The 26,225-nt window shown below is 38.6% G+C and overlaps 2 protein-coding genes across 4 annotated transcripts in view; one reads left to right on the plus strand and one right to left on the minus strand.

Annotated features, from left to right (window-relative positions):
- Positions 1–18,706: 18,706 nt before the first annotated feature.
- LOC135735664 (gamma-glutamylaminecyclotransferase C-like) lies at positions 18,707–21,199 on the plus strand. The gene is made up of 3 exons (XM_065254140.2): positions 18,707–19,059; positions 19,445–19,626; positions 20,343–21,199. Exon 3 carries the CDS (start codon positions 20,348–20,350, stop codon positions 20,831–20,833), a length of 486 nt encoding a protein of 161 aa, XP_065110212.1. The 5' UTR covers positions 18,707–19,059; positions 19,445–19,626; positions 20,343–20,347; the 3' UTR covers positions 20,834–21,199.
- Positions 21,200–21,452: 253 nt separating this feature from the next.
- The window catches only part of farp1 (FERM, RhoGEF (ARHGEF) and pleckstrin domain protein 1 (chondrocyte-derived)), a 74,133-nt gene continuing 69,360 nt past the window's right edge, over positions 21,453–26,225 (minus strand). For all 3 annotated transcript variants that reach the window (XM_065254137.2, XM_065254138.2, XM_065254136.2), the window contains exons 25-27: positions 25,136–25,243; positions 24,893–25,044; positions 21,453–22,730 (exon numbers count right to left, since the gene is read on the minus strand). In XM_065254137.2, the coding sequence (XP_065110209.1) occupies positions 22,652–22,730; positions 24,893–25,044; positions 25,136–25,243 (339 nt within the window). In that variant the 3' untranslated portion in view covers positions 21,453–22,651. The remainder of the gene's footprint in view (positions 22,731–24,892; positions 25,045–25,135; positions 25,244–26,225) is intronic.

The raw sequence follows: 26,225 nt of genomic DNA on the forward strand, positions 1-26,225 counted from the left end.
GTACTGTATATAATGTTTGCACTAAATAAAACGCTGCAGATGAATTGTTATTACAGTGGCACTAGACAGTTTCCAGCTCCCGTGTAACTGATGAAGGTTTCTCTCTCAATCCACTTGTCCTTCAGTTTGTTTTGCTTTAGTTTGTAATTCAGTTTCTACCTATAGATCTTCTTACATTGCAGGGGTTTTCAGATCTAAATCTCTTCAGCTTTTCCTGGCCTCCGAACCTGAAGGTCATCTTTCTGTTCATATGGTGAAGTGTGTCATTTGTTAAACAATATTATTGTAGAAACAAGTTGCTGCTGGAGTTTGCTGTGTGGTTGCTAAGATGCTTTGTGTGGTTGCTGGAATGTTGCTATGCAGTTGCTAAGATGCTCTTAGTTGTTGCTGGAGTATTGCTATGCGCTTGCTAAGATGCTCTTAGTTGTTACTGGAGTATTGCTATGCGGTTGCTAAGATGCTCTTACTTGTTGCTGGAGTATTGCTATGCGGTTGCTAAGATGCTCTTAGTTGTTGCTGGAGTGTTGCTTTGCGGTTGCTTAGATGCTCTTAGTTGTTTCTGGAGTGTTGCTATGCAGTTGCTAAGATGCTCTTAGTTGTTTCTGGAGTGTTGCTTTGCGGTTGCTAAGATGCTCTTAGTTGTTTCTGGAGTGTTGCTTTGCGGTTGCTAAGATGGTCTTAGTTGTTGCTGGAGTGTTGCTATGCGGTTGCTAAGATGCTCTTAGTTGTTGCTGGAGTATTGCTATGCGGTTGCTAAGATGCTCTTAGTTGTTGCTGGAGTATTGCTATGCGGTTGCTAAGATGCTCTTAGTTGTTGCTGGAGTATTGCTATGCGGTTGCTAAGTTGCTCTTAGTTGTTGCTGGAGTATTGCTATGCGGTTGCTAAGATGCTCTTAGTTGTTTCTGGAGTGTTGCTTTGCGGTTGCTAAGATGCTCTTAGTTGTTTCTGGAGTGTTGCTATGCGGTTGCTAAGATGCTCTTAGTTGTTGCTGGAGTATTGCTATGCGGTTGCTAAGATGCTCTTAGTTGTTGCTGGAGTATTGCTATGCGGTTGCTAAGTTGCTCTTAGTTGTTGCTAGAGTATTGCTATGCGGTTGCTAAGATGCTCTTAGTTGTTTCTGGAGTGTTGCTTTGCGGTTGCTAAGATGCTCTTAGTTGTTGCTGGAGTGTTGCTATGCGGTTGCTAAGATGCTCTTAGTTGTTGCTGGAGTATTGCTATGCGGTTGCTAAGATGCTCTTAGTTGTTGCTGGAGTATTGCTATGCGGTTGCTAAGATGCTCTTAGTTGTTGCTGGAGTATTGCTATGCGGTTGCTAAGTTGCTCTTAGTTGTTGCTGGAGTATTGCTATGCGGTTGCTAAGATGCTCTTAGTTGTTTCTGGAGTGTTGCTTTGCGGTTGCTAAGATGCTCTTAGTTGTTGCTGGAGTGTTGCTATGCGGTTGCTAAGATGCTCTTAGTTGTTGCTGGAGTATTGCTATGCGGTTGCTAAGATGCTCTTAGTTGTTGCTGGAGTGTTGCTATGCGGTTGCTAAGATGCTCTTAGTTGTTGCTGGAGTGTTGCTATGCGGTTGCTAAGATGCTCTTAGTTGTTGCTGGAGTATTGCTATGCAGTTGCTAAGATGCTCTTAGTTGTTGCTGGAGTATTGCTATGCGGTTGCTAAGATGCTCTTAGTTGTTGCTGGAGTATTGCTATGCGGTTGCTAAGATGCTCTTAGTTGTTGCTGGAGTATTGCTATGCGGTTGCTTAGATGCTCTTGGTTGTTGCTGGAGTATTGCTATGCGGTTGCTAAGATACTCTTAGTTGTTGCTGGAGTATTGCTATGCGGTTGCTAAGATGCTCTTAGTTGTTGCTGGAGTATTGCTATGCGGTTGCTAAGTTGCTCTTAGTTGTTGCTGGAGTATTGCTATGCGGTTGCTAAGATGCTCTTAGTTGTTTCTGGAGTGTTGCTTTGCGGTTGCTAAGATGCTCTTAGTTGTTTCTGGAGTGTTGCTATGCGGTTGCTAAGATGCTCTTAGTTGTTGCTGGAGTATTGCTATGCGGTTGCTAAGATGCTCTTAGTTGTTGCTGGAGTATTGCTATGCGGTTGCTAAGTTGCTCTTAGTTGTTGCTAGAGTATTGCTATGCGGTTGCTAAGATGCTCTTAGTTGTTTCTGGAGTGTTGCTTTGCGGTTGCTAAGATGCTCTTAGTTGTTGCTGGAGTGTTGCTATGCGGTTGCTAAGATGCTCTTAGTTGTTGCTGGAGTATTGCTATGCGGTTGCTAAGTTGCTCTTAGTTGTTGCTGGAGTATTGCTATGCGGTTGCTAAGATGCTCTTAGTTGTTTCTGGAGTATTGCTATGCGGTTGCTAAGTTGCTCTTAGTTGTTGCTGGAGTGTTGCTATGCGGTTGCTAAGATGCTCTTAGTTGTTGCTGGAGTATTGCTATGCGGTTGCTAAGATGCTCTTAGTTGTTGCTGGAGTGTTGCTATGCGGTTGCTAAGATGCTCTTAGTTGTTGCTGGAGTATTGCTATGCGGTTGCTAAGATGCTCTTAGTTGTTGCTGGAGTATTGCTATGCAGTTGCTAAGATGCTCTTAGTTGTTGCTGGAGTATTGCTATGCGGTTGCTAAGATGCTCTTAGTTGTTGCTGGAGTATTGCTATGCGGTTGCTAAGATGCTCTTAGTTGTTGCTGGAGTATTGCTATGCGGTTGCTTAGATGCTCTTGGTTGTTGCTGGAGTATTGCTATGCGGTTGCTAAGATACTCTTAGTTGTTGCTGGAGTATTGCTATGCGGTTGCTAAGATGCTCTTGGTTGTTGCTGGAGTATTGCTATGCGGTTGCTAAGATGCTCTTAGTTGTTGCTGGAGTATTGCTATGCGGTTGCTAAGATGCTCTTAGTTGTTGCTGGAGTGTTGCTATGCGGTTGCTAAGTTGCTCTTAGTTGTTGCTGGAGTATTGCTATGCGGTTGCTAAGATGCTCTTAGTTGTTGCTGGAGTATTGCTATGCGGTTGCTAAGTTGCTCTTAGTTGTTGCTGGAGTATTGCTATGCGGTTGCTAAGATGCTCTTAGTTGTTGCTGGAGTATTGCTATGCGGTTGCTAAGATGCTCTTAGTTGTTGCTGGAGTGTTGCTATGCGGTTGCTAAGTTGCTCTTAGTTGTTGCTGGAGTATTGCTTTGCGGTTGCTTAGATGCTCTTAGTTGTTTCTGGAGTGTTGCTATGCAGTTGCTAAGATGCTCTTAGTTGTTTCTGGAGTGTTGCTTTGCGGTTGCTAAGATGCTCTTAGTTGTTTCTGGAGTGTTGCTTTGCGGTTGCTAAGATGGTCTTAGTTGTTGCTGGAGTGTTGCTATGCGGTTGCTAAGATGCTCTTAGTTGTTGCTGGAGTATTGCTATGCGGTTGCTAAGATGCTCTTAGTTGTTGCTGGAGTATTGCTATGCGGTTGCTAAGATGCTCTTAGTTGTTGCTGGAGTATTGCTATGTGGTTGCTAAGTTGCTCTTAGTTGTTGCTGGAGTATTGCTATGCGGTTGCTAAGATGCTCTTAGTTGTTTCTGGAGTGTTGCTTTGCGGTTGCTAAGATGCTCTTAGTTGTTTCTGGAGTGTTGCTATGCGGTTGCTAAGATGCTCTTAGTTGTTGCTGGAGTATTGCTATGCGGTTGCTAAGATGCTCTTAGTTGTTGCTGGAGTATTGCTATGCGGTTGCTAAGTTGCTCTTAGTTGTTGCTAGAGTATTGCTATGCGGTTGCTAAGATGCTCTTAGTTGTTTCTGGAGTGTTGCTTTGCGGTTGCTAAGATGCTCTTAGTTGTTGCTGGAGTGTTGCTATGCGGTTGCTAAGATGCTCTTAGTTGTTGCTGGAGTATTGCTATGCGGTTGCTAAGATGCTCTTAGTTGTTGCTGGAGTATTGCTATGCGGTTGCTAAGATGCTCTTAGTTGTTGCTGGAGTATTGCTATGCGGTTGCTAAGTTGCTCTTAGTTGTTGCTGGAGTATTGCTATGCGGTTGCTAAGATGCTCTTAGTTGTTTCTGGAGTGTTGCTTTGCGGTTGCTAAGATGCTCTTAGTTGTTGCTGGAGTGTTGCTATGCGGTTGCTAAGATGCTCTTAGTTGTTGCTGGAGTATTGCTATTAGGGGTGTGCCGGTTTCAGAATTAGTGATGACGGTTATGACGTGAGTCAAATGTGACGGTTCATAACATAACCGTCTGTGGGGGGCGTTTTGCTCGTTTAAATGCTTGTGGATTGACGCGAAAGTGTCATTTTACCATAAAATCATGAATGTGATGCCAGGTGTGTTTTAAACAGTAATGACTTTAAGCAATTTAACAGAAAGCAATGAAATATTTAAAAAAAACACACTGTTGCCAGAAGACTGCGCTGTCACTCTCTGCTCAGCATAAATGAATCCTCTATCATCTATTTTGATAATCTTCAGAGAAACAGATTTAATTGTATATATCTGTCATTACATGGACCAGAATGTGGATTAAAAAGCGTCTTGAAGAGGTTTTGCTCATAAATGCATTTAAAGTAAAGTAATATGAACTTGAGATTTTTATACTGTTATTAAACTGCACAGTATGCGCTGCAAACGCAGCCGACAATGGCCTCGCGCGACAAACGCTCTCCACATACAGTACGCAGTGTTCAGGGCTCACGCTTGCGAAGTAAACGGCGTTTGAATAAACAAGACACTGATTAGCTACTTACTCTACGTTTATTTAAAATGAACAGCATGACAAGCAGTGACAGCAGCTTTCAGGAGAGTTAGTAGATTAGCATGGGAGGATTTGTACTTGAAAAGCGGAGTGTACTGACGCCTTTCCGCGGTTAAAACAACATTCCTTCTTATGGTCATTCATGTTTATTTGATGCTATAAATTAACTAGAAGGAAGAGATGATTTGAAAGGTGAGACTTTGTTTAATATGTTTAATCTCAAAAGTAACCGAAAAGTAACCTGGTCTGTCCTGTATGTCAGCGCGTTGTCAGTGTCTGCTCCGCTCTGTATTTTTCACTGCGTGAGAACACGGTGGGGCGTATAACACAGACTGTTAACAATTGTTTTTAATTAGTATTTAAACATTCTTTATGATAATTTTTTTTAAAATATTTTAATAACACGGTTTTGCCGGTTAAACAGTTCTAATGACGGTGTTCAACTATAACCGTCGGTCTCACGGTTATATAATGACCGTCACAGCCCTAATTGCTATGCAGTTGCTAAGATGCTCTTAGTTGTTGCTGGAGTATTGCTATGCGGTTGCTAAGATGCTCTTAGTTGTTGCTGGAGTATTGCTATGCGGTTGCTAAGATGCTCTTAGTTGTTGCTGGAGTATTGCTATGCGGTTGCTTAGATGCTCTTGGTTGTTGCTGGAGTATTGCTATGCGGTTGCTAAGATACTCTTAGTTGTTGCTGGAGTATTGCTATGCGGTTGCTAAGATGCTCTTGGTTGTTGCTGGAGTATTGCTATGCGGTTGCTAAGATGCTCTTAGTTGTTGCTGGAGTATTGCTATGCGGTTGCTAAGATGCTCTTAGTTGTTGCTGGAGTGTTGCTATGCGGTTGCTAAGTTGCTCTTAGTTGTTGCTGGAGTATTGCTATGCGGTTGCTAAGATGCTCTTAGTTGTTGCTGGAGTATTGCTATGCGGTTGCTAAGATGCTCTTAGTTGTTGCTGGAGTATTGCTATGCGGTTGCTAAGTTGCTCTTAGTTGTTGCTGGAGTATTGCTATGCGGTTGCTAAGATGCTCTTAGTTGTTTCTGGAGTGTTGCTTTGCGGTTGCTAAGATGCTCTTAGTTGTTTCTGGAGTGTTGCTTTGCGGTTGCTAAGATGCTCTTAGTTGTTGCTGGAGTGTTGCTATGCGGTTGCTAAGATGCTCTTAGTTGTTGCTGGAGTATTGCTATGCGGTTGCTAAGATGCTCTTAGTTGTTGCTGGAGTGTTGCTATGCGGTTGCTAAGATGCTCTTAGTTGTTGCTGGAGTGTTGCTATGCGGTTGCTAAGATGCTCTTAGTTGTTGCTGGAGTATTGCTATGCAGTTGCTAAGATGCTCTTAGTTGTTGCTGGAGTATTGCTATGCGGTTGCTAAGATGCTCTTAGTTGTTGCTGGAGTATTGCTATGCGGTTGCTAAGATGCTCTTAGTTGTTGCTGGAGTATTGCTATGCGGTTGCTTAGATGCTCTTGGTTGTTGCTGGAGTATTGCTATGCGGTTGCTAAGATACTCTTAGTTGTTGCTGGAGTATTGCTATGCGGTTGCTAAGATGCTCTTGGTTGTTGCTGGAGTATTGCTATGCGGTTGCTAAGATGCTCTTAGTTGTTGCTGGAGTATTGCTATGCGGTTGCTAAGATGCTCTTAGTTGTTGCTGGAGTATTGCTATGCGATTGCTAAGTTGCTCTTAGTTGTTGCTGGAGTATTGCTATGTGGTTGCTAAGATGCTCTTAGTTGTTGCTGAAATGTTGCTATGAGGTTACTTTGAGCTGTTGCTAGAGTGTTGCTAAGATGCTCTGTGTGGTTACTGGAATGTTATTATGCCGTTGCTAAGATGCTCTGTGTGGTTGCTGAAGTGTTGCTATGTCGTTGCTAAGATGCTCTGTGTGGTTAATGGAATGTTGCTATGCAGTTGCTAAGATGCTCTGTGTGGTTGCTGAAATGTTACTATGCCGTTGCTAAGATGCTCTTAGTTGTTGCTGGAGTATTGCTAAGCGGTTGCTAATGGCGCTTTTCCATTGCATAGTACCCCACGGTTTAGTTTAGTTTGGGTCGGGTCAGCTTACTTTTGGGAGCTTTTCCATTGGGTGCAGTACGTAGTACCCGATACTTTTTTTCCAAGCGGGGTTCCAAGCGACCCGAGCTGATACCAAACGTGACGCGAAAACACTGTAGATCACTGATTGGTCTGAGAGAATCGTCACGTCATCGCTATAATGTAAATATTAGCTTTAGCTTACTGCTAGCTTGCGCTGTCTCAAGCAAACATGTTGTTATCTGTGTTCTGCTATAAGTTTCCAAACACCCTTTTAGCGATGAAAAACATCCGCAGGTTGAGAATCCGGGACACCATAACAGTTTTTTTTCAGACGTGCAGTTTGTGGCGGCACATTCGCGACGTGCACGTCCGCATTATGCTTAAATGCAACTTGAATGAGGCTCAGCGGAGCGCCGTCGACTGACGCCACGGGTCGGGTGTTTGAACAGAAACTGTCATGTGGGACAGAGTTAGTGATAAACGCGATGTGCAAACATCTATTTGTGGTGGCCAATTTTAATTTTGTGGCAGACTGAGAAATAAATGAATGTATGGGTATGTACAACAACGCTCTCACGTGTATGATGTCACAGCAGTAGGCAGCGTAAATATAATGACACGCCTATAATCCCTCCCACTCCGAAGTGATACTAAACTCGATGGAAAAGCTAACCACGCCAAAGTGAGGTGAGCTGACCCGACCCAAACTAAACTAAACCGTGGGGTACTATGCAATGGAAAAGCGCCATAATATGCTCTTAGTTGTTGCTGAAATGTTGCTATCAGGTTACTTTGAGCTGTTGCTAGAGTGTTGCTCTGTGGTTGCTAAGATGCTTCTACTTGTTGCTGGAGTGTTGCTGTGCAGTTGTTAAGATGTTCATAAAGGGGCGTTGAAATGCTGATGCTTATATGCCCTGAGAGGTTTTTGATATTCGGTTGATATTATGTTGCTAGGGGGTTGTGTGTGGTTTCAAAGGTGTTGCCATGATGTTAATAAATTGTATGTAGGTGTTTTGCAATCTCATGAGTGGTTGCCAACTATTTAAAAAGAGTCTTCGTTAAAAACTCATGATCCTGAAATCCTTAAGCTAATCTACACGTGTGATCTTAGCAGTGCTAATCAATTAATGAGAAACCAGTTGAACTGAACTTTTAAGAGGATTCTGCCTAATATTCCCTAATGAAAGTAAAGTTAAAGGAAACAGTTATAAGTGTTATGCACAGTGATTTTTTAACAATCTCCAACTGCTACCAAGGGAGAAAAATCAGTAATGGGATTTTTAAGGCTAAAGGAAATGTTTTAATTCAGGTTTTAATTCAGTCCAGATCTTACTGAATCTGATCTTATAAACTAATACATTTGGTGTTTACTGTCAAACGCACCCTGAACTTTACCAGTGCTCTTTGACAGCTCCTTCACAGCTGAAGTAAAGGTGTGTGGGCCGATGATCTGTTATTCCCAGACCAATTATTCAAACTCCATCCCTTTAGATTTGAGCTTCTAATCAGCATTGATATCTGTGAGTGTGGTTAAACCTGCCGGGAACAGAATACAGTGAGGAATTGACCCTAAATACCACACTGACACTGCCGGGAGAAATTCATCCTCTGTGTTATTTGCTGTTAGCATTGTCGGGTCCAGCTCACATCTTAAAGTCTGTGTAAAGTCTGATATTAAATGTGTTCGCAGTTTGTCACACCTCAGAAAAATGTGTTATTAACCACCCAGACAAATTTGACTTATTAAAAAAACTGCCAAGTAAATAAGTTATCAAAATCTTGGAAAAACAGACCCAGATGCTCTGCTCTCGAGCGGTGGGGGCGTGTCTGCTGTTAGCGTTAAAACCACACCCACTTCGGGCAAGCTGCCGTCTCTCTCAACTTTTAAATACTATTACAACCTGAATAGATGCTCGCATTGTGATTGTGTTAGGGGCGGGGTCATGCGCAGTGGCTCCAATGCATCATCGAGCCTCCATTTTAGCCCCGCCCAAATAATCATGCACACAGAAATGTGGAAAACTGTTTAACGGTGTAACTCCACAATTCAGTAGTACATCATTCTAAGTCTTCGTAATGTATTTCAGCAATATATTTATAAGATTTTTAATATGTTTAAAAATGATTCTCTGAAATTACTTTAAACTTTTTAAGACAGATAAATATAAAAATCACAAATATTTGTTTCGGTGTGATGTTTATGAGCAAGTTTATCTAAAATAGTAACATGTACACTATGCCATTGGACAACCACTTTTGGACATTGTATTATTATTACGAATGTTTCTTTATGTCCAAAAATTTTTAAGTAAAGAATAATTTTAATTATTGAGATGGCTGTGCATGCATTTGTGTAATAGTCTTCAACAGTCTTATCATATACTTGCTCTAATATTACACCGAAGTCGATTTCTAAGCAGTTTTACAGTAAAATTGTGCCATTGGACAAAATTATTGCTGTGAACAATCTTGACATGAAGTGCTGTAGTCATAAACACCTTGAAATGTCTGGTCTGACAGCCACTAACATGAAAAACTGACAGATCTATTAATGAGTCTACCACTAATTAACAAGTGTTGCGTTTCATTTCATATGCTGAAGAATTTACAGCTGTAAAGATAATACGGCTGCTCATAGCATTTTAATGACTACAAACATTAAGGGAAATTGGAAATAAGCGTTGGCGCTTGTGTATGACATGCGTAATAGCATTACGATAAACCTGTAAAGCGTTTTGATATGATGGAAATACAGTGGCCTATAATTGATTTGGATATTCTAATTACATTTCTCCAGTCTCATATCTAATTAGCAAACGTGAAAATAGCGAGTGAGGAAAACTTGACATTAATTCAAGAGACCCACCCATGGGATTGTGTAGAAACATACACAAACATAATGAAACTCCTCATTAGATGCACCCCATCACGTCAGCCCATGCTTTAAACATCTGACTCAGCTTTACAATGTTTCCGTCAATTAGTGAGACCTTGTGTGCTGATACTCTCATAACGTCTCAGGGGATTGTGGGAGATTGGGATGGCTTGCACTCTGTCTGTGCACCTGTACCCCGGTGACCCTCCGGGCATGTGCAGGTGTCAAATCCACTGAGTTTTAAGTAGAAAATTAGGGGCTTTGCTGTCAGATTTGACCTTAAGGTGACGAGAAGAGCTGGACTGTGATGGATAGAGGTGAACAGAATATATCCGTTTATCCAATCACATTCAAGCTTCTGTTTAATAAACTCGTCCAATAAGTCAAGTCAGCATATTATCAAACATCAGATGTTTATGAACAACAAATTATGCAAGAATAAAATCATATATTCAATCAATCAATAAAAAAATTTATATAGCTTTTTACCATGTTACATTGTGTCAAAGCAGCTTAACATTAAAATAGAAAAAAAGTTACCTTTTTGGTTTTATATAAATTGGTTTAATATAAATAACAATACAGTACTTTAAGCAATTTCATAATAGTTTCATAAGATAATCAATAATAAATTCATAATGTTTTTTACTAAATAATGTCGTTAATTAGTATCATTGTAGACTGTTTAGCGTAATGCTTTGGTGTTTGGCAGGTATGCACCCATACTGCAAAAAAATTATATTTTAAAATATAAATGGACAAAAAAATACAGTATATGAGCTAAAATATATTTTCAAATATGTTTACAAAATATTTTTTTGGCCATTTTTGTATATTTTTTGAAATATATTTTAAAATATATCTTTTTAAAAGCATTTATATTTACATCGCATTAAAGAAAAACTTTGTATGTTACAAACATGTAAACATAACGGGTTTAAAAAGTTAAAATTAAATATATTTTTAACTTTAAAAAATATAATTTTATATTTTATACATACTTTTATACTTGTACTTTATACATTTTATACAAACTTTTATATTTTCACCCAGAAAAATATATTTTTTTACCTTATGACTTTACGACGGCTTGAAATGTTTCTCATTCAGGCTTATTTGACAGTCTTTTAATATTAAGCTACTGTATAATGTGATATGCAGGACTTTAGTGCTTGTGTTAGCAGCTCGACTGAAATGAAAAGTGTCTGCAGATAAAAATATATAATGATGGAGCGTGCCCTTCATTTTAAGCACCCTTTACTCAATTGCTATTGATTTTCACTGCGTTTAATGTATTAATCATAACCCATCTGCAGTCCGGCCCATTCGCATCTATTTGTTTCATGTTGAAAAGTCATTCGGCCCTCAGACCAATTCAGATTCAATTTTATGCAACTGTACAAGTATCTTTTGTTGTTCCGACCCTGCTGATAATGATGTTATCAACACAACTCCACACAGCCTGAATCCTCATCACAATTGTCGAGGCTGATGGTTAGTCGTGTTTGTTTGTCCAGTCCTCAGGGAAAGCCTTAGAGTTTAATTAATAATTTGTTGTGATTTTTTTATGAGAGCACAAACCCTCTGTCGCTCTTCATCTCTTGACAAAGATGTCCGGCTCCATCTAGAGGTTTAACTGGTTAAAAGCCTCCTTCGGTTAATGTATGCAATGTTTGCACTTGTTCTGTTTAGATATTCATAGAAATTCAAAACAAGGCGGAGCAACAGCTCAAAGCATAAGGAAAACAAATTGCATTTACAGTGCGTGTGATGTGAGCTCTCTGCTGTATTCTGGACTGCGGGATCTAATGCACAATGATGCGTGTTGTGTAGTTTGAAATGTCTTGCCGCTTTGATTCAGAGGGAAATTAATTTCTTGTCTCTTAACATGAAGAAGATCCGGTCGCTGTGCTTTGAATGTAATTGCTTGATCAATCGGTCACACAGAAAGTGTTGCATTGAGGGACATGTATTTTTATTCATATTTCTTTCAAATCACAATTCATTTTGTGAAAAATTTAGATTTTGCAGTTTAATCTCACTTAAAGTAAATCTAAAATATAAAAAAGTAAAGAAAATCTCTCTCATGCTGTCTTTAACGCCAAAATCAAGGCGTACAATGACAAAAATCTACTGAGATGTTTGACATTAGTGATCCTGAGATATTAGTTCATGTTTTCCGTTTCAGTGTTCCTGTAGCTCAATTGGTAGAGCATTGCTTTAGCAGTGCAAATGTCATGGGTTCAGTTCCCAGCAAACACACAAACTGATCAAATGTATAGCTTGAATGGACTGTATATCAGTAGGGATAAAGGCATTTGCCAAATACAAATATACCCATGCAATTTATGACCAGGGTCACCTATGCGGTTGTGTTGTTGTAAGAGAAGATGAGATCTTTAAAGAATCATTCTGTAGCCCCTGCCATACAAAGTCAAGATCTGTCAAGCTGTAGAAAGGACCATAAATGTTTTACAGTAGCTACTGTAAAGCCATATTGCAGATTTGTGTTGGTATTGTCATTCAGCTAGCTATCATCATCGAGTCCTTATACTGCATGCCAGCAGATTGACATGACCCCAAACCTAACATCATCTCATTGTGTACAGATAAAACACAGTGTTGATAGTTATCAGTCCGTTTGTCTTCATTAATAAAATCAATTGGTGTGCTTTCATAACTAAACTGTGTATTGATTTATATCAGTGTGGTGTAAATTTCAGTCCGCTTTTTATATAAGAAAACCTCAATGTACTATTTGACAACCTGTCATCTGATTTCAGTTCATACCGTATTTTCCGGACTATAAGTCGCTCCGGAGCATAAGTCGCATCAATCAAAAATGCGCTATGAAGAGGAAAAAACATATATAAGTCGCAGTGGACTATACGTCATGTTAATTTAGACAATTATTTCACAAAATCCAAGCCGAAGAACAGACATTTAATCTGGAAAGGCAAGTTATTCAACTAAACAATAGCACATAGAACAGCAGGCTGAATAGGTGTCTGTACGTTAACGTAACATTATCAGGTATTTAAACAATAGCATCCAGAAGGCTGGAAGGCTGAATAGGCTAAATTAACATGACAAGACAACAGGCACAGGCAACAGTTCGCAGACTCGTCATTCCACATCAATGAATCCATTGAATTACATAAATACAGGAGCAGAATCTCGCGACTATAGACGGTAATGTTGCCTCTTCATATATGTCAAAATTAATTCATACTGACTTATAAGTCGCACCTGACTAGAAGAAGTCACAGAACCACCCAAACTATGACAAAAAGTGCCACTTATAGTCAGGGAAATACTGTACTTATAATCCTGTTTTTTAATAGTCACAGTTTCACAGATTTTGGTGCAACCAGATGTCTGATAAAGAGATGTTTGATGTCTTAATACACAAACTTTTGAAAACAGTTTTCAAAGTACACGTTTTTGAAAACGACACTTGTTTCTGCGTAGCTACTAAAACATGAATCTGAATTAAAAAACGGTGACGTCATGTACATAAATGAACACTTCTCCAACAAAGTCAAGAAAACGTTGCCACTGCTTCTTTACAAAGTAACATCGCCAACTACTGGCCTGGCACACGTATAGCTTTCTCTTAGTAGATGCAGATCGGAGCTCTCCAAATGAGAATGCAAACTCCAAAAGTGGGTGGTACCCCCAAAAGGGATAGGGTTAAGGTTGGGTGGTGGGTTAGATGTGTCATGTCTATCTCGCAATGTTATTATCGCAAGCTTTTGCTATATTTCGGAATCCCCGGATTTGGAGATCTCCAGGCTGTAGTTATACCCTTCAAATTTCTAGTCGGCTAACATTTGCTTTTTTTATACAATCGTTGTCATGCAAACATGTACTGTTTTGGATCTTGACCCTTCTTGAGCCCAAAACAATTTTAAACTTCCTTCACATTTATGCATTTGGCACATTATCCAAAGCAAAAATTTACTGGGTTTAGGTGTTGCTCTGCGATTGCAACCACCAACTAGACCAGTCCTTACCCTGCACTAACCAACATGAAAACTAATGATATAAACTGGCGTTTCCAGCAGGGTTCATTGAAAGAATGAATCATGGTAGACCAGGGGTCTTCATTGTTTTTCAGGAAGGGACCCCTTAGATGAGAGAGGCATGGAGCAGGGACCCCCTGATACTAAAAAGCTTGTGATCAAACATCATTTGGAGGACCCCCTGTGGGCCGCAGCCCCCCGGTTGAAGACACATGATGTGCTAGAGCATTACAACAAAACAGGACTTATGAAATATGTCTCTTCTAGTTATGCATTTCTACCAGATCTAAGGCTTGTGTGCATATAAGGAGAAATGTTGTTATTGTGGTTTTATGAAGTCTTAATTTTGCTGATGAAACTATATTACACCTACTGTATACAAAGACACACAAACAGTAAATGACCTGAGCTGATATGCTCACCTGATCCCCTGTGATGAAATGAATGAGCAGAGAAAGATAAATGACTTTGATAAGGAAAGCCAAACTATAAATGATTTCTAATTTCCCCTCACTTCACAAAGGAAAAGGAGAAACCTGACAGGATTTTCTCTGAATCTTTTATTTCCTGAGAGAATTGTTTGAAATAATCTAGCGCTCATTAAAGATGTTTAAGGTTTGAATGAGGAGTTTTGTTTGTTTGAAGGTGAAAGCCTTTTACTCGTCTAGTAAACATGAGAAAATGAACTCATGATCTCACAAATGAGAAATAAAACAAATTAAGATGTAAGTTTTGTTTGTCGAGTCAGTCATTAAAATACAGCACATATAATTCGACTCAAAATTAGGTTGAAGAAACAATCCTGTGTCATGGTAGCTAGATTTTAACGAAGCTGTTGCTATGTGAATAGCAAAGTTTTCTAAGTGACTTCGGCGTGGATCCGGTGTGGATTCGTCTGCTGTCTGGAGTGGATAAGATGTTCTGGTTAGTTTTCAATGCATTGCTTAGTGGCTTTTTGGGATGGGCTCTTTTGACACTTTTGGACATTAAGCAACAACCTAGCAAAGCATCACGGCAGCCAGGTCTGCATGTGCAAGGTAAATTAATAAATAAAAACTGTGTAATGTAATTGAACTGTCAGTGTATCCGAAGGTACGATTATGTCCTTGCCGGTTAAACTCTGAAACATCTGGCTGCATGTGGGTAATAATGACTTTAACATCATGCCATGCACCATCTCACCCTCCATACCCCCTGAAACACAATTTCACCAGATGGTAGAAAATGGTCTCTCCCTCTTTACCCTTTGTTTGAGTTTCCTCCTGCTTTTAAGATGTTTGCTGTCTATTTCAGCATCGAGCTTTGCGCTCATGTTTATGGGCAGCTATAATCATCCAGCGTGTATCATCATAACACTACAGTAATTGATTCTCTCCTGTTCTCATGCTGTGGTGAAGATAAAACGTGTGAAATGTCATTTTTGTCATTTCTGAATCACATTTCTGAATCATTTAAGGGCTATTTCACGGTGCAATTTCATTTTAGTTGCACATTAAAATTCCCCGCTAAACAAGTCATCTGGTCAGGCTGATGGAATACGGAAGCGATGCTGTTTCTGGAACACCCGGACGTTTATTTGGTTCTTGGTGTATCTTCTGATTAAACAGCAGAACTGCACAATTATTATGTTTCTTCTCCAATGTGTGCCTGTGGTCTTCATTAAAATGTAACATAATGAGACTGCATACAGAGAAGAGGTGCGCGCTGTGACACACTGCTGTCAGGAGCAGCACCTCTCACTTAACATCAATGAGACCAAAGAGCTGGTGATGGATTTCAGGAGACACGACAAAGACCCCCATCACCATAGATGGAGCAGGTCAACAGCTTCAAGCTCCTTGGTGTCCACATCACTAGGATCTTGCATGGTCTGAAAAAGGCACATCTTTTTTTCTCAGGCGCCTGAGGAAGTTCGGGATGAGCCCCAGGTTTCTTAGATCTTTTACACTTGCACAGTGGAAAGCATTTTGGTATGGGAACAGCACTGTTGGCAAATGAAAAGCACTGCAGAGGGTGGTACGAACTGCCTGCCATGTCGTAGGAGGTGCGCTTCCCTCCCTCCAGGACAGCTGTACTAGGCAGTGCATAAGGAAAGCATGGGGTGTGCATTGGCATAAAGTGTCCGAGAAGATTGTCTGTTGTTCATGCAATTCGAAATAAAATGGCACCTGTCAACAAAACACCCTGGAGTTTCGCAGTGACTAAAATGCTTAACATTAAAGCGACTCACAAGAAACAAGTACAGTATCTTAAATAAATCATAGTGATGTCAAATTGTGACATATGTGCTACATACTGTACATATACTGGATGGATGAATGGTTGGCACGTATACACCTAAAGGCTCATTGCACATTTGTAATGCTGGTTTATTATAATATATGCATTGTTCATCTGTATGTAGACTTTTATTCAAATGACTTAAGGTATATTCAAGGTACATATCTCATCTACAGTAATGTCGGAAGTGCCGTGGCATGTTTGCAAGTCATGGCACACAGAAGTAAAACATCAGAATGTCTTACAGTAATGAGATCTTGAGGGAAAATGTCATGAAAATAAGGTCAGAATGCAAAACAGTTTGTAGGCTTCATTAAAGCTAAGCTTCAGTGCACTTCTTAATGCAAAGCATTTTATTTGGAGGACATAATTGTCAATGCAGGACTTGAAAAAATACAGTTTTAAATGAATTTCACATAATGCAATATCTTAACTGGTTATTTAGTTACTGTTAGTGTCACCAAAAGTCACAAATTATATGCTAAATGTTTCATTAAGGGCCTAAAGTAACCTTGGGTCGGTTTCCCGGACAGGGTTTAGATTCCATTACTAGGCCATAAGTCTAGGATACACTGGAGGATTTTTGCAGCCCTATAAGATCATAATGTTTTCACACTGTGCGCCATGGATCGTTTAAACTTATACGACCAGCATGATGATGACACCTATTGAATTGTCAGCATGCACTAGTATTAAACACAGTCAGAAAACTATCGTAGGCGATCTTTGGATGCAAGACCAGGAAAATCTGTCTTTGAACCTCTCTCACTGGACGACATAGGACCACCAATGAAAAGCCACGATCAAAGAAATCTCCACGATTGTTTCACAATAACAATCTTTCATCTGTGTCAGCCAAAAATTGTGCAGTGTATCCCAGGCTTTATTTATATGAGGACATAGTTTTTACAAACATACCTTACAAAAAACAATAATGTTGTGCATCTTGAGACAAAACGGCCCATATATATATGTTAAGATATGTCAGGGCAAGATAACATGCATTTTAATCTGCGACTAGGACCTAGAAACCGCCCCAATGTGTGCTAAAGTTTAAAATGATTAAAATTTGAATAATGTGAAAAAATAATATTAAATGCTGCCTTAGCCCAACAGCACATATCTTTGTTTTCATAGTTTTCTCTGTTTTATTTGTGACAATGTAGCAGGTGTCAGGTGTGCTGCTCATACACGCTTTAATCTCTAGATGGCGCCATTTCGCTCTCACTGGTGTGACTGGATTCTTGGATCATCAAATGTGTTTTTTATATAAGATGTTTTATCTTTATAAGCAGAGGTCAAATACGTACACATACAAAAGGCCCAAACACTACTGTCTACTGTTGCAAATACTAAGCTAAAGCAAAACTGCAGAGAAAATCTCTCAAGTCAGCTCACTAATGTAGGTTGTTTAACTAATGTCAATAAAAGCATGTACAACATCGACATTCGACACACAAAAGCACAACCTCTGACAGGTTCAACATAACACAAGAAAGACATGACGTGCCACGGCGGGCGTAACAAACGTGCTTACCTGAGCTGCACCTGCTGATGGCTTCTCTCCCGGATCATCGCGCGTTTTTCTCCGAAGATTTGTTTCTTAACTTCAGCTACTGCTGGCCGTCAGATTTTCTAAAACTAAAGAACTCGTAAAGTACGAGTGTGCAAACCACAAACTCACAGGCTGAGACCTACCAGGACAACTAGCTAAATACTGAATGCCAATCAAACTCATTAGCATTATCCAAAAGTTTTATCTGTGGATTTTAGATTTTATAATCATGTTTGTAGAAAGACTAATTTACTTTTGTATCACGTTCATTGTTCCGAATAAGTGTTTGATGTCATGCGGGGTCTGGGTAGAACGATCGGCAGATGACATCAAAGTACCGCGAGAGCGACCCGAGAACATGAGAATAAACGGAGCTGTCTGCTCTCGCGGTACTTTGATGTCATATGAGGATCGGACTGCGCAGCGCCGCATAAAGTTAAAGACAAAAGTATACTGACATATCATTTCTTTGGGTGATTGAGCTCTCGAGCACCCAAGGGATCTGCCCCCATGATAGAGATCACAGCTTTTTAAAAGACAGGACGTTTGAGGGTCTCTGAAAACTACAAATAAATTATTTTCTGCTTAACAGCATTATGTGCATGTATTTTGAACTAAAGAATATTCATATTAGAAAATATTTTCGTTGTTGTATATTAATTGAACATTGAAGTTAAATCCTTAGAATTCACATACGTAAAAGCATTTAAAAATTAATTAATTTTGATTTAACATTATATTTCTTTTATTCAAATTAACACTCTTACCGTCATAGTAAACGTCACTTCCTTATGCTGCCTTATATGAATGCGTACGGAAGTACTGCGGAAAGTCTGTACTGTACTTTTGCTTCAGTGCAGGGGTGTAAAACTCAAGGCCGCGGGCAAAATCCGGCCCGCCCCCTCATTTCATCTGGTCCGCAAGAGTTTACAAATTATGTTAATTATGTGGCCCGCGAGAGTTTACAGATTATTTTATTGTTATTATAAGTTTATTTTTTTCAGCAGCCACCAAAACTAATTTTCGTCCCGCCAAAGTCTTTTTGTAATGTAATTATAGTGATAATGTTGATGATTGCATGAGAAAGTACGAGCAGTGCCCTGCACGCGCACACTACTAGAGTGGGCGTGTCTGGATTCGAAAGCTGCAGCCTCCGGAGGTCGCATTTCCAGGCTGCTACGTCATGAAGACTGTCTTGTTTCAGAATATTAACAATTATAATGTTAAATATTATTATTTTTTATAGTAAATAGTTGTAATATGCGTATGACTTGCGAATGTAATGGTCAGTTAATTTAAATAAACCAGGCTTGATGATGACGCTGCCTATGCGACCAGTCCGCATTATGGAAACGGACAGTATCTGCTCGTTCTTTCTCTCCCTCTCTCGCGCGCGCTCACGCGGATCCAGCGAGAAAATGTTTTCCGTCTCGTGTACAGGAATGTTTCGCGATGTCCAGCTGGGATTAGTTTACAACGCGTCTATTCCCGCTAAATACGCGAACTAATGACTCATCTGAACCGATTACTTTTAATAAACGATTGAAACTATTGATCTGTAGCCTACTGAACTCATGAGACGTCAGTCAATCAGACACTCAAAGCCAGGTAAAAAAAATCACAGCTTTTTTTAAAGAGGGCAAGAAATGAAGACAGCGAGAGTATATGTGTCTAATAAATGCATATTGTGGTGGAGTTTGTAAAACTCTTTATTAGTATCTAAAATGCCTCAAATTTTTTGACCTGCACAATGAAGGATAGCAGAACATTTTGAGTGTACTCACATACAACATGTGTTTTTTGTCACCACAATTATTTTTTAAATAATCTGTAGAATAGTTGTACTCTATATACACTTTGTCATTATTTGCCTGGGCTTCTACTTTCAAAGCTAGGTATTAATTGAGTTATTAACAAAACAAATAGTAAGCAAATGCAGAGAAAATTATGCAATGTAAGTTACAGTAATAAAAGAGTTGATTCATTCATACAGTCGTTCAAATACAACCGGCCCTTTGAGAGCAACCGTAATGCTGATGTGGCCCGGGATGAAATTGAGTTTGACACCCCTGCTTCAGTGAATGAACGGAAGATGAAGATTCGTTCAAAGCTCAAACACTGATAATGGATCATTAAACACTCAACTTCATTGCATTCATCTCTATTACCGACCAAGTAAGTAACTAATTTAAAGTAAGAACATTAGTTTTCAGCAGTTGTTGCCTGTTTTTACCTGTATTTCATAATTCTGGATTGAACGAGGTCACGTGGAATGTGACACATTAGGAGCACTTCTTTCTAGTTCTTTTTTGTATTATTTGTCATATTGTGGCTGTACTATACTTGCACCTTACTGTATTTTAACGTTATAAATTACAGTAGCATCAGTATTACAGGTGGACATGGTCAAAATAGACCTCCATTATCAGATTAAAGCGTAAAAGGTTTCGCATGAACGTTTACATATGACAGAAGTACCCTACATTATGTAATAAAGAAGCAGTTTGACTTAATTGTGGTTAAAAAAATGCAAAATTTTGTGGAGTCAATGCCAAAATGCGTTATGCCCCAAGTACCTGCCATTATATCTAGATTGCAATTAAAAAATAAATGAATTGTGAATGAATTTACATGTATGCATTAAGCAGACACTTTTATCAAAAACAGCCTACAGTGCATTGAAGCAGGACATTTTTTGGGGAAACAAACCCTATGATCTTTGTATTGCAAGTATAATGCTCTACTAGTTGAGTTATAGGAACGCCTATGTTTTATTTCTTCATTTAGCAAACACTTGTTTATCTAAACCAACTTACAAATGAGTAAGCATTCAACATTTTGCCTTAAGATGTTTTGCATTACAATGCCTTTTCCCATTCTTTTACCATCAGGTCATATGCTCAGTTCAAAAATGACTTGTGTATTCGTGTACGGCACGTTGAAGATGGGCCAGCCCAACTACTACAGGATGCTGGATCCCACCAACGGGGCCGCAAAGTTCCTCGCCAGAGCTCGAACAGTGGACCAATATCCCCTTGTGATCGCTACAAAAAACAATGTCCCCTTCTTGCTGAACGTCCCAGGGAAGGGTCATCGTGTCTATGGTGAAATCTATGAAGTGGATGATAAGATGCTCAAGTTCTTGGACTGGTTTGAAAGTTGCCCCAAAATGTACCAACGTACCCCTGTCAAGCTTGAAGTCAACGAGTGGGTCGGTAGAGATGAAAATGCGCCGAAGGTCGGAAGTCTCGTTGAGGCCTTTGTGTACAGCACAACATCATACCAACCCGAATGGCTTCGAAACCCAACATATGAGAGCTACGATTCGTATGGTGACCACGGGCTAAAATATGTATGTTGTGAAGACAGATGCCCAGATTAAAAAGTGTTGTGATATCATAATAATTAAATATAAAATATGAGAGTATTTAGCACATCAAACTTCCTAAAATGATCCTAAGCAACTTACAGTGCATTAAATGCTATACATTTTATATTAGGCTAGTACAGTATGTGATTTTTCAGTAAGGTGGGCTCAAACCCAAAACCTTTTGCCCTGATGCTATCAATGAGCTGTACAGAAGCACAGAAATGACTTTGCGTATACCATTCCCAGACAGAAAACGACTCCAAATCGGATCCGCACCAGAGCTGCTGACTTCGGCACAGATCCGGCCCACTCTCTAGGTGGTTTTTATATGGCACTGTAAAGTATACCATAGTAATAAAGTACTGTATGTAAATGTCTTAAGAAAATATATCCTGATGTTCCATGTTGACTGTTTTTAATGATCAATTTTAATGAATAATAGTTTCATTGGTTTTTACTTTGTAAGAAAATACTTTACAAAACCTTAGACATGTACTGTAGTGCAATATACTGTGTAGTGTATACATTCCAATATCTGTTAAGACGACTATTAAGTATTTGAATAAAATTAATTCAAATGGCTTTAGACTCACTGCTTCAAAGCAAATTGACAAGAAACAAACAAAGTGCATCCCATATATATATGGATTTATTCTCAACATATTCAGTTACCATGAAATATTTTTGCTGACAAATAATCCACATTTACCTTATATCTGCATTAAGAAAAGAATTTAAAATGCATCAATAACAAAAATCATACAAAGAAGATTGAAGAGAAAGTAAATATGAAAGTGTTTGGCACTCGAGCAGTTAGACAAAGGCAGCTGGGTTTCTTCAGAAAGACGTTTGCACCGTTACAGAGTGGAGTGGTTCACAGTTAGTATCAAAAGTTGTATAAAAATGACGTCCTACAAAAGAAACGATACAGAGTGCAACGCTTGAAAGATTCGGCAGTCTCAGGCCAGCAGAGAAACTTTATAAATCCAGGCTGTGCATAGACATTGGTCTATTGGTGTGAGGGAAATGGGTCATATTTCACCCCGATATCAAAAAGAAATAAGACTTTATACTTTGCATAAGGAAGCAGAAGGCTATTTGAGTACCATTAAGATTTTTGCATGACTGTTATACAGTAAAAGCATAAGAGGGGAGATATGGGAAATTGTCACTGAAATGTCAACACACACAAAATATTAAAGATTAAAACAGTCTGCAATGTCCTTACGAAATAAAGTTTTGGAGTGACAAACAGTTTCTGAGATTCACCCAAATGTTGACAAAAGGTTTTCATCCTTACACATTAAAAATCAGACCTGGAGTTAGTTATAAAAGCTCTCTCTATTTTTTAGCATTTTATCTAATGTTTAAGTGTAAACTGTTTGTAAAACCATTCTGCATTTCATTTAATACTATACATACAGAACAGTATTAATTCATGCTTAACATTGGTTTTAAAAACAATTTACACATTATTTTAACAAAGTAGACCCATTGTGTTCTAGTTAGGATATTGTATCTAAAAAACATCAAAGTCTTTCACTTTGACCTGATCGGTTATGGTAATGCACCTGTTGACTTTTGGACCCTGGGATTGTTGCTAACCTCGATATCGTCATCGTGGTATAATGTTTTACTCCTAAACCCATTCAAACTCATCTGAATCGATGATAATATGTACCACACAAAACATTTTCTTGGTAAAAATGTTGCAATCAGATAAAATCTTGAAGAACGATGTCTGAAAACCTGATGGTGAACCTGATGCCCTATATTGTCTGGCTGTTTCAGGCAGTGTGTTTGTGTATAAACTGCTCTTTATCTCTTTGGTCAGTAGATGTGTGGCTCTTTACGGCTTGTGCGCATTTGGCTGGATGAACAGGTGGCACTGCGAATGACCTCCATCCACCTATGAGAGGAAAGATATTGATATAAACTTGTTTGAAATATTAAGTATCACATCCTATTTTATATAATGCATTCCTTCAGAATTAATGGATAAATACTTTAAAAATCATAGTCAAGCTGTTCACTTAAATATTACAGAATCAAGCAAATATAGAAAAAATAATGCAGACGACTCCGGGCCGGACCTGCACCCAGGGGCGAAAATCTCATCTAAATGTTGGGGGGGACAATAAACATAAAATTTTTCAAGAACAATTTTTGAAGGGGACACCAATAATACAGGCAAAATTGTACTTGCAAGGAAATGGGTACAGATAGAAAACGTTTCTCTTTCTCTATGAACGGACGCAAATTTAATTTTAATACATATGAATGCAGAGGTGAAAAGAGTAATACAATTTTCTACTTAAGTAATAGTAAAGTTACTTTAATAATATTTTACTTAAGTAAAAGTAAAGTTACTGGTCTAAAAATCTACTCAAGTAAAAAGTCATTTTAATTTTAAGAGTTACTTTTTTACAGCGGGGAGAGGTTTCTAGTATAGTTCACAAAGGAAGGATATATACATCTCAAACTATGTTTTTAATTGTAAACATCTCTACAATTAAAGTGCAATAACAAATGTTAATAAAATAAAAAGCTTTTTATAACTAAGAAACATTTATGGAATTATTTAATGATTTTTACAGGTGAGTTATGCACTTTTGAAGCAAAAATAATATGAGGTCAGCAGCTAGTAAATACAATCATTATATGAAGGTTGTAATTGATGTATTGCTGGTAACATACATTGTTATTAAACTATATACATAAATGAACATATAATGAGATGAGTGCCATGGCTATACACTATACATCCTTTACACGTTTATTAGCTCCCAGACCTGTGTACCTGATGTCTTTCAATCTATCTCTCTCGCGCTCTCTCTCTCTCTGCAATGTCTAATGATCTGCGCATTCTCGAGGACGTTCTCAAGTTGTTTGACTTGACGCGAAGCTGCTAGACCTCGGAAGATAATGCGCATGTATTAAAAATGCATCGTGCAAATTAGCGGTTAAACACGGTCGGCAATTCTCAAACTCCGTACTCAAGAGCATGAACCCTACCTGAATGAAACAATCGCTTTGCGTCAATGGCCAGGGGTTTCTTTCGTAAGAATTGAATTGAGGGTCTGCATTAGCCTGCGCCTGTCTCGTCCCTCTCCATGGTTCTTTTTGCGCGTTCCCCCGCCCATCAATCAATCATCCGACCGTGGCGCGTCTTTATCACCTTACTTTTTTATTTATTTTTACTCAGTAACGGATATGATTTAACATGTAGCGAAGTAACCAACAATACTTTAAACATACTTAAGTAAAAGTAAAGTACAGATTTTAAAAACTACTCAAAGTAAAAGTACACAAAAAACTCAGTTACAGCAAGGTGAGTAAATGTAATTTGTTACTTTCAGCTCTGCCTCACCTCTGCATGAATGCATAAAAATGTTTTCTTGATCGTTTATCTGCTTCTGTTCTCAGAAAACGAAATATGTTCATGTTTATATGTCAAAATAGTCCAGTTTTAAAACATATGAGGATAAACTGATAAGTGATGGGAAACGTTGTATTGTATATAGCTTATTAACGCGTCGGCTCCGTACACTTCTCTACCACCGGAATGTGTGGTGGTGAGGTAAAAGGGGCGTGGGCAGTGGACCAAACCACTGTGAGGCAAGGGAGGGGGAATCCAAATATTTAAAACGTTTTTTTGTTGTTGCTCCGTTTGCATTTGTATTGTTTCACTTCTTACACAACTAGTTTAAGTATTATAAATCATTAAATTATTTTCAATACACATATTCTAATGATAATTTAGGGGGGACAACCCTCAGATAGGGGGGGTCCTGTCCCCCCCGACCCCCCCGGGATTTCCGCCCATGCCTGCACCAGAGCTGTTGACTTTGGCGTGGATCCGGCCTGGAGTCATCTGCTGTCTGGCTATGTAGACATTTTAATTTGTCAGGTATGGACAATTTACTGACATTTCTGGGTTTTCCATGAGCATTTCCTATATACTACACACAGTAGTGCGAAACTTCAATGATTCATATGATGCTATGAGATTTAAATCCATTCAAAAGAGAATCACGTTTTTCATTTCAGAAGATGATGGTCATACAGTACCTCTCAAACGTGTACTCGCTCTCTGATCTGAAGTAATACACGTGAGATTTGAAATGAAGCTTGAAGACGTAGTCTTTATGGATGTTTTCCGACTCTGAGGGAATCGTGATGGAGTATCCCAGCAATGGAAGGCTGGCAAGAGGATATTCATCCTGCACAGAGACAATATAAAAATGACGCATTGGGTTAAGGAATACATTAAAAAACACGTAAAAAGTGTGGATGTTTCTGGATATTTCTCACCTGGTGTGTTTTGTAAAAGAACAAACTGAAGTTGGTGAAGACCACCCATAGCTTCTGCCAACCGTTGCTGTTTTTGAACTTTCTTAGCAGATTTCCCGACAACTGATTCTGAAGAATAAAAAATAAACCAAATGAGAAAGACTGACGAAACTACAGGAACAAAAACTAGGGTCCAAACCTCGCTATTTTTCTTTGGCCAAAAATAGGTTTAAATATATTCTAAATACATTTTGTAGAATCAAGTAAAGCTTAATTAAATATATTTTTGAATTTGAAAAATCTATTAACATATATTTCAAAATGTATTTCAGAGTAAAAAAATATTTTCTAATTTTACAACCCATATGGAAACAAATATATTTTTCCTGGCCAAAAAAATAAATTTTTTATGAAATGAATAAAGTATAAAATGTAAAATATTTTTTGCAGTTGAAAATATATTTAATTTCTATCTTTTAAACCTATTATGTTTACAGGTTTGTAACATTCAAAGTTTTCATCCAATGCAACGTCTATATAAATGCTTTAAAATATATTTAAAAATACAAAAAAGGCCAAAAAATATATTGATGAAAAAAATTTTGTAAACCTATTTTAAAATATATTTCAACCATTTTATATATTTGAAAATATATTTTTTAGCCATATGGGTCACTGCTGGAGTAACAAAAATTATATATTCAATGTTTGAAGATCATTTATTTAAATCCTTCACAACACCAAGGGTCTAAGTATCATTCTTACACGCGAATAAAACATTATTACAATGCCATTGTATATAAATATATTTTATGAGCTTTAAAAGTGCAATGGGTAGATTTTAGCGACATCTAATGGTTAGATTGTAAATTACAACCAATGGATCAGTCCACAGCTCACCCCTCCCTTTCGAAACACGTACAGAAGCTACGGTAGCCACCCCGACAAACATTTCGTTGTTTGAGACAACGTAGTTACAAAACGCGCCCTATCGAGCAGTTTACGGTACCGTGGAAACATGGCGGTGCAAAATGGCGACTCCCATGTAAGGAGACCAGCGGCGTATGTAGAAAACGGCTCATTTTATGGTAATAAAAACATAACTGTTCTT

The sequence above is a fragment of the Paramisgurnus dabryanus genome, chromosome 4 (assembly GCF_030506205.2).
Source record: "Paramisgurnus dabryanus chromosome 4, PD_genome_1.1, whole genome shotgun sequence".
Taxonomy (NCBI): Eukaryota; Metazoa; Chordata; class Actinopteri; order Cypriniformes; family Cobitidae; genus Paramisgurnus; species Paramisgurnus dabryanus.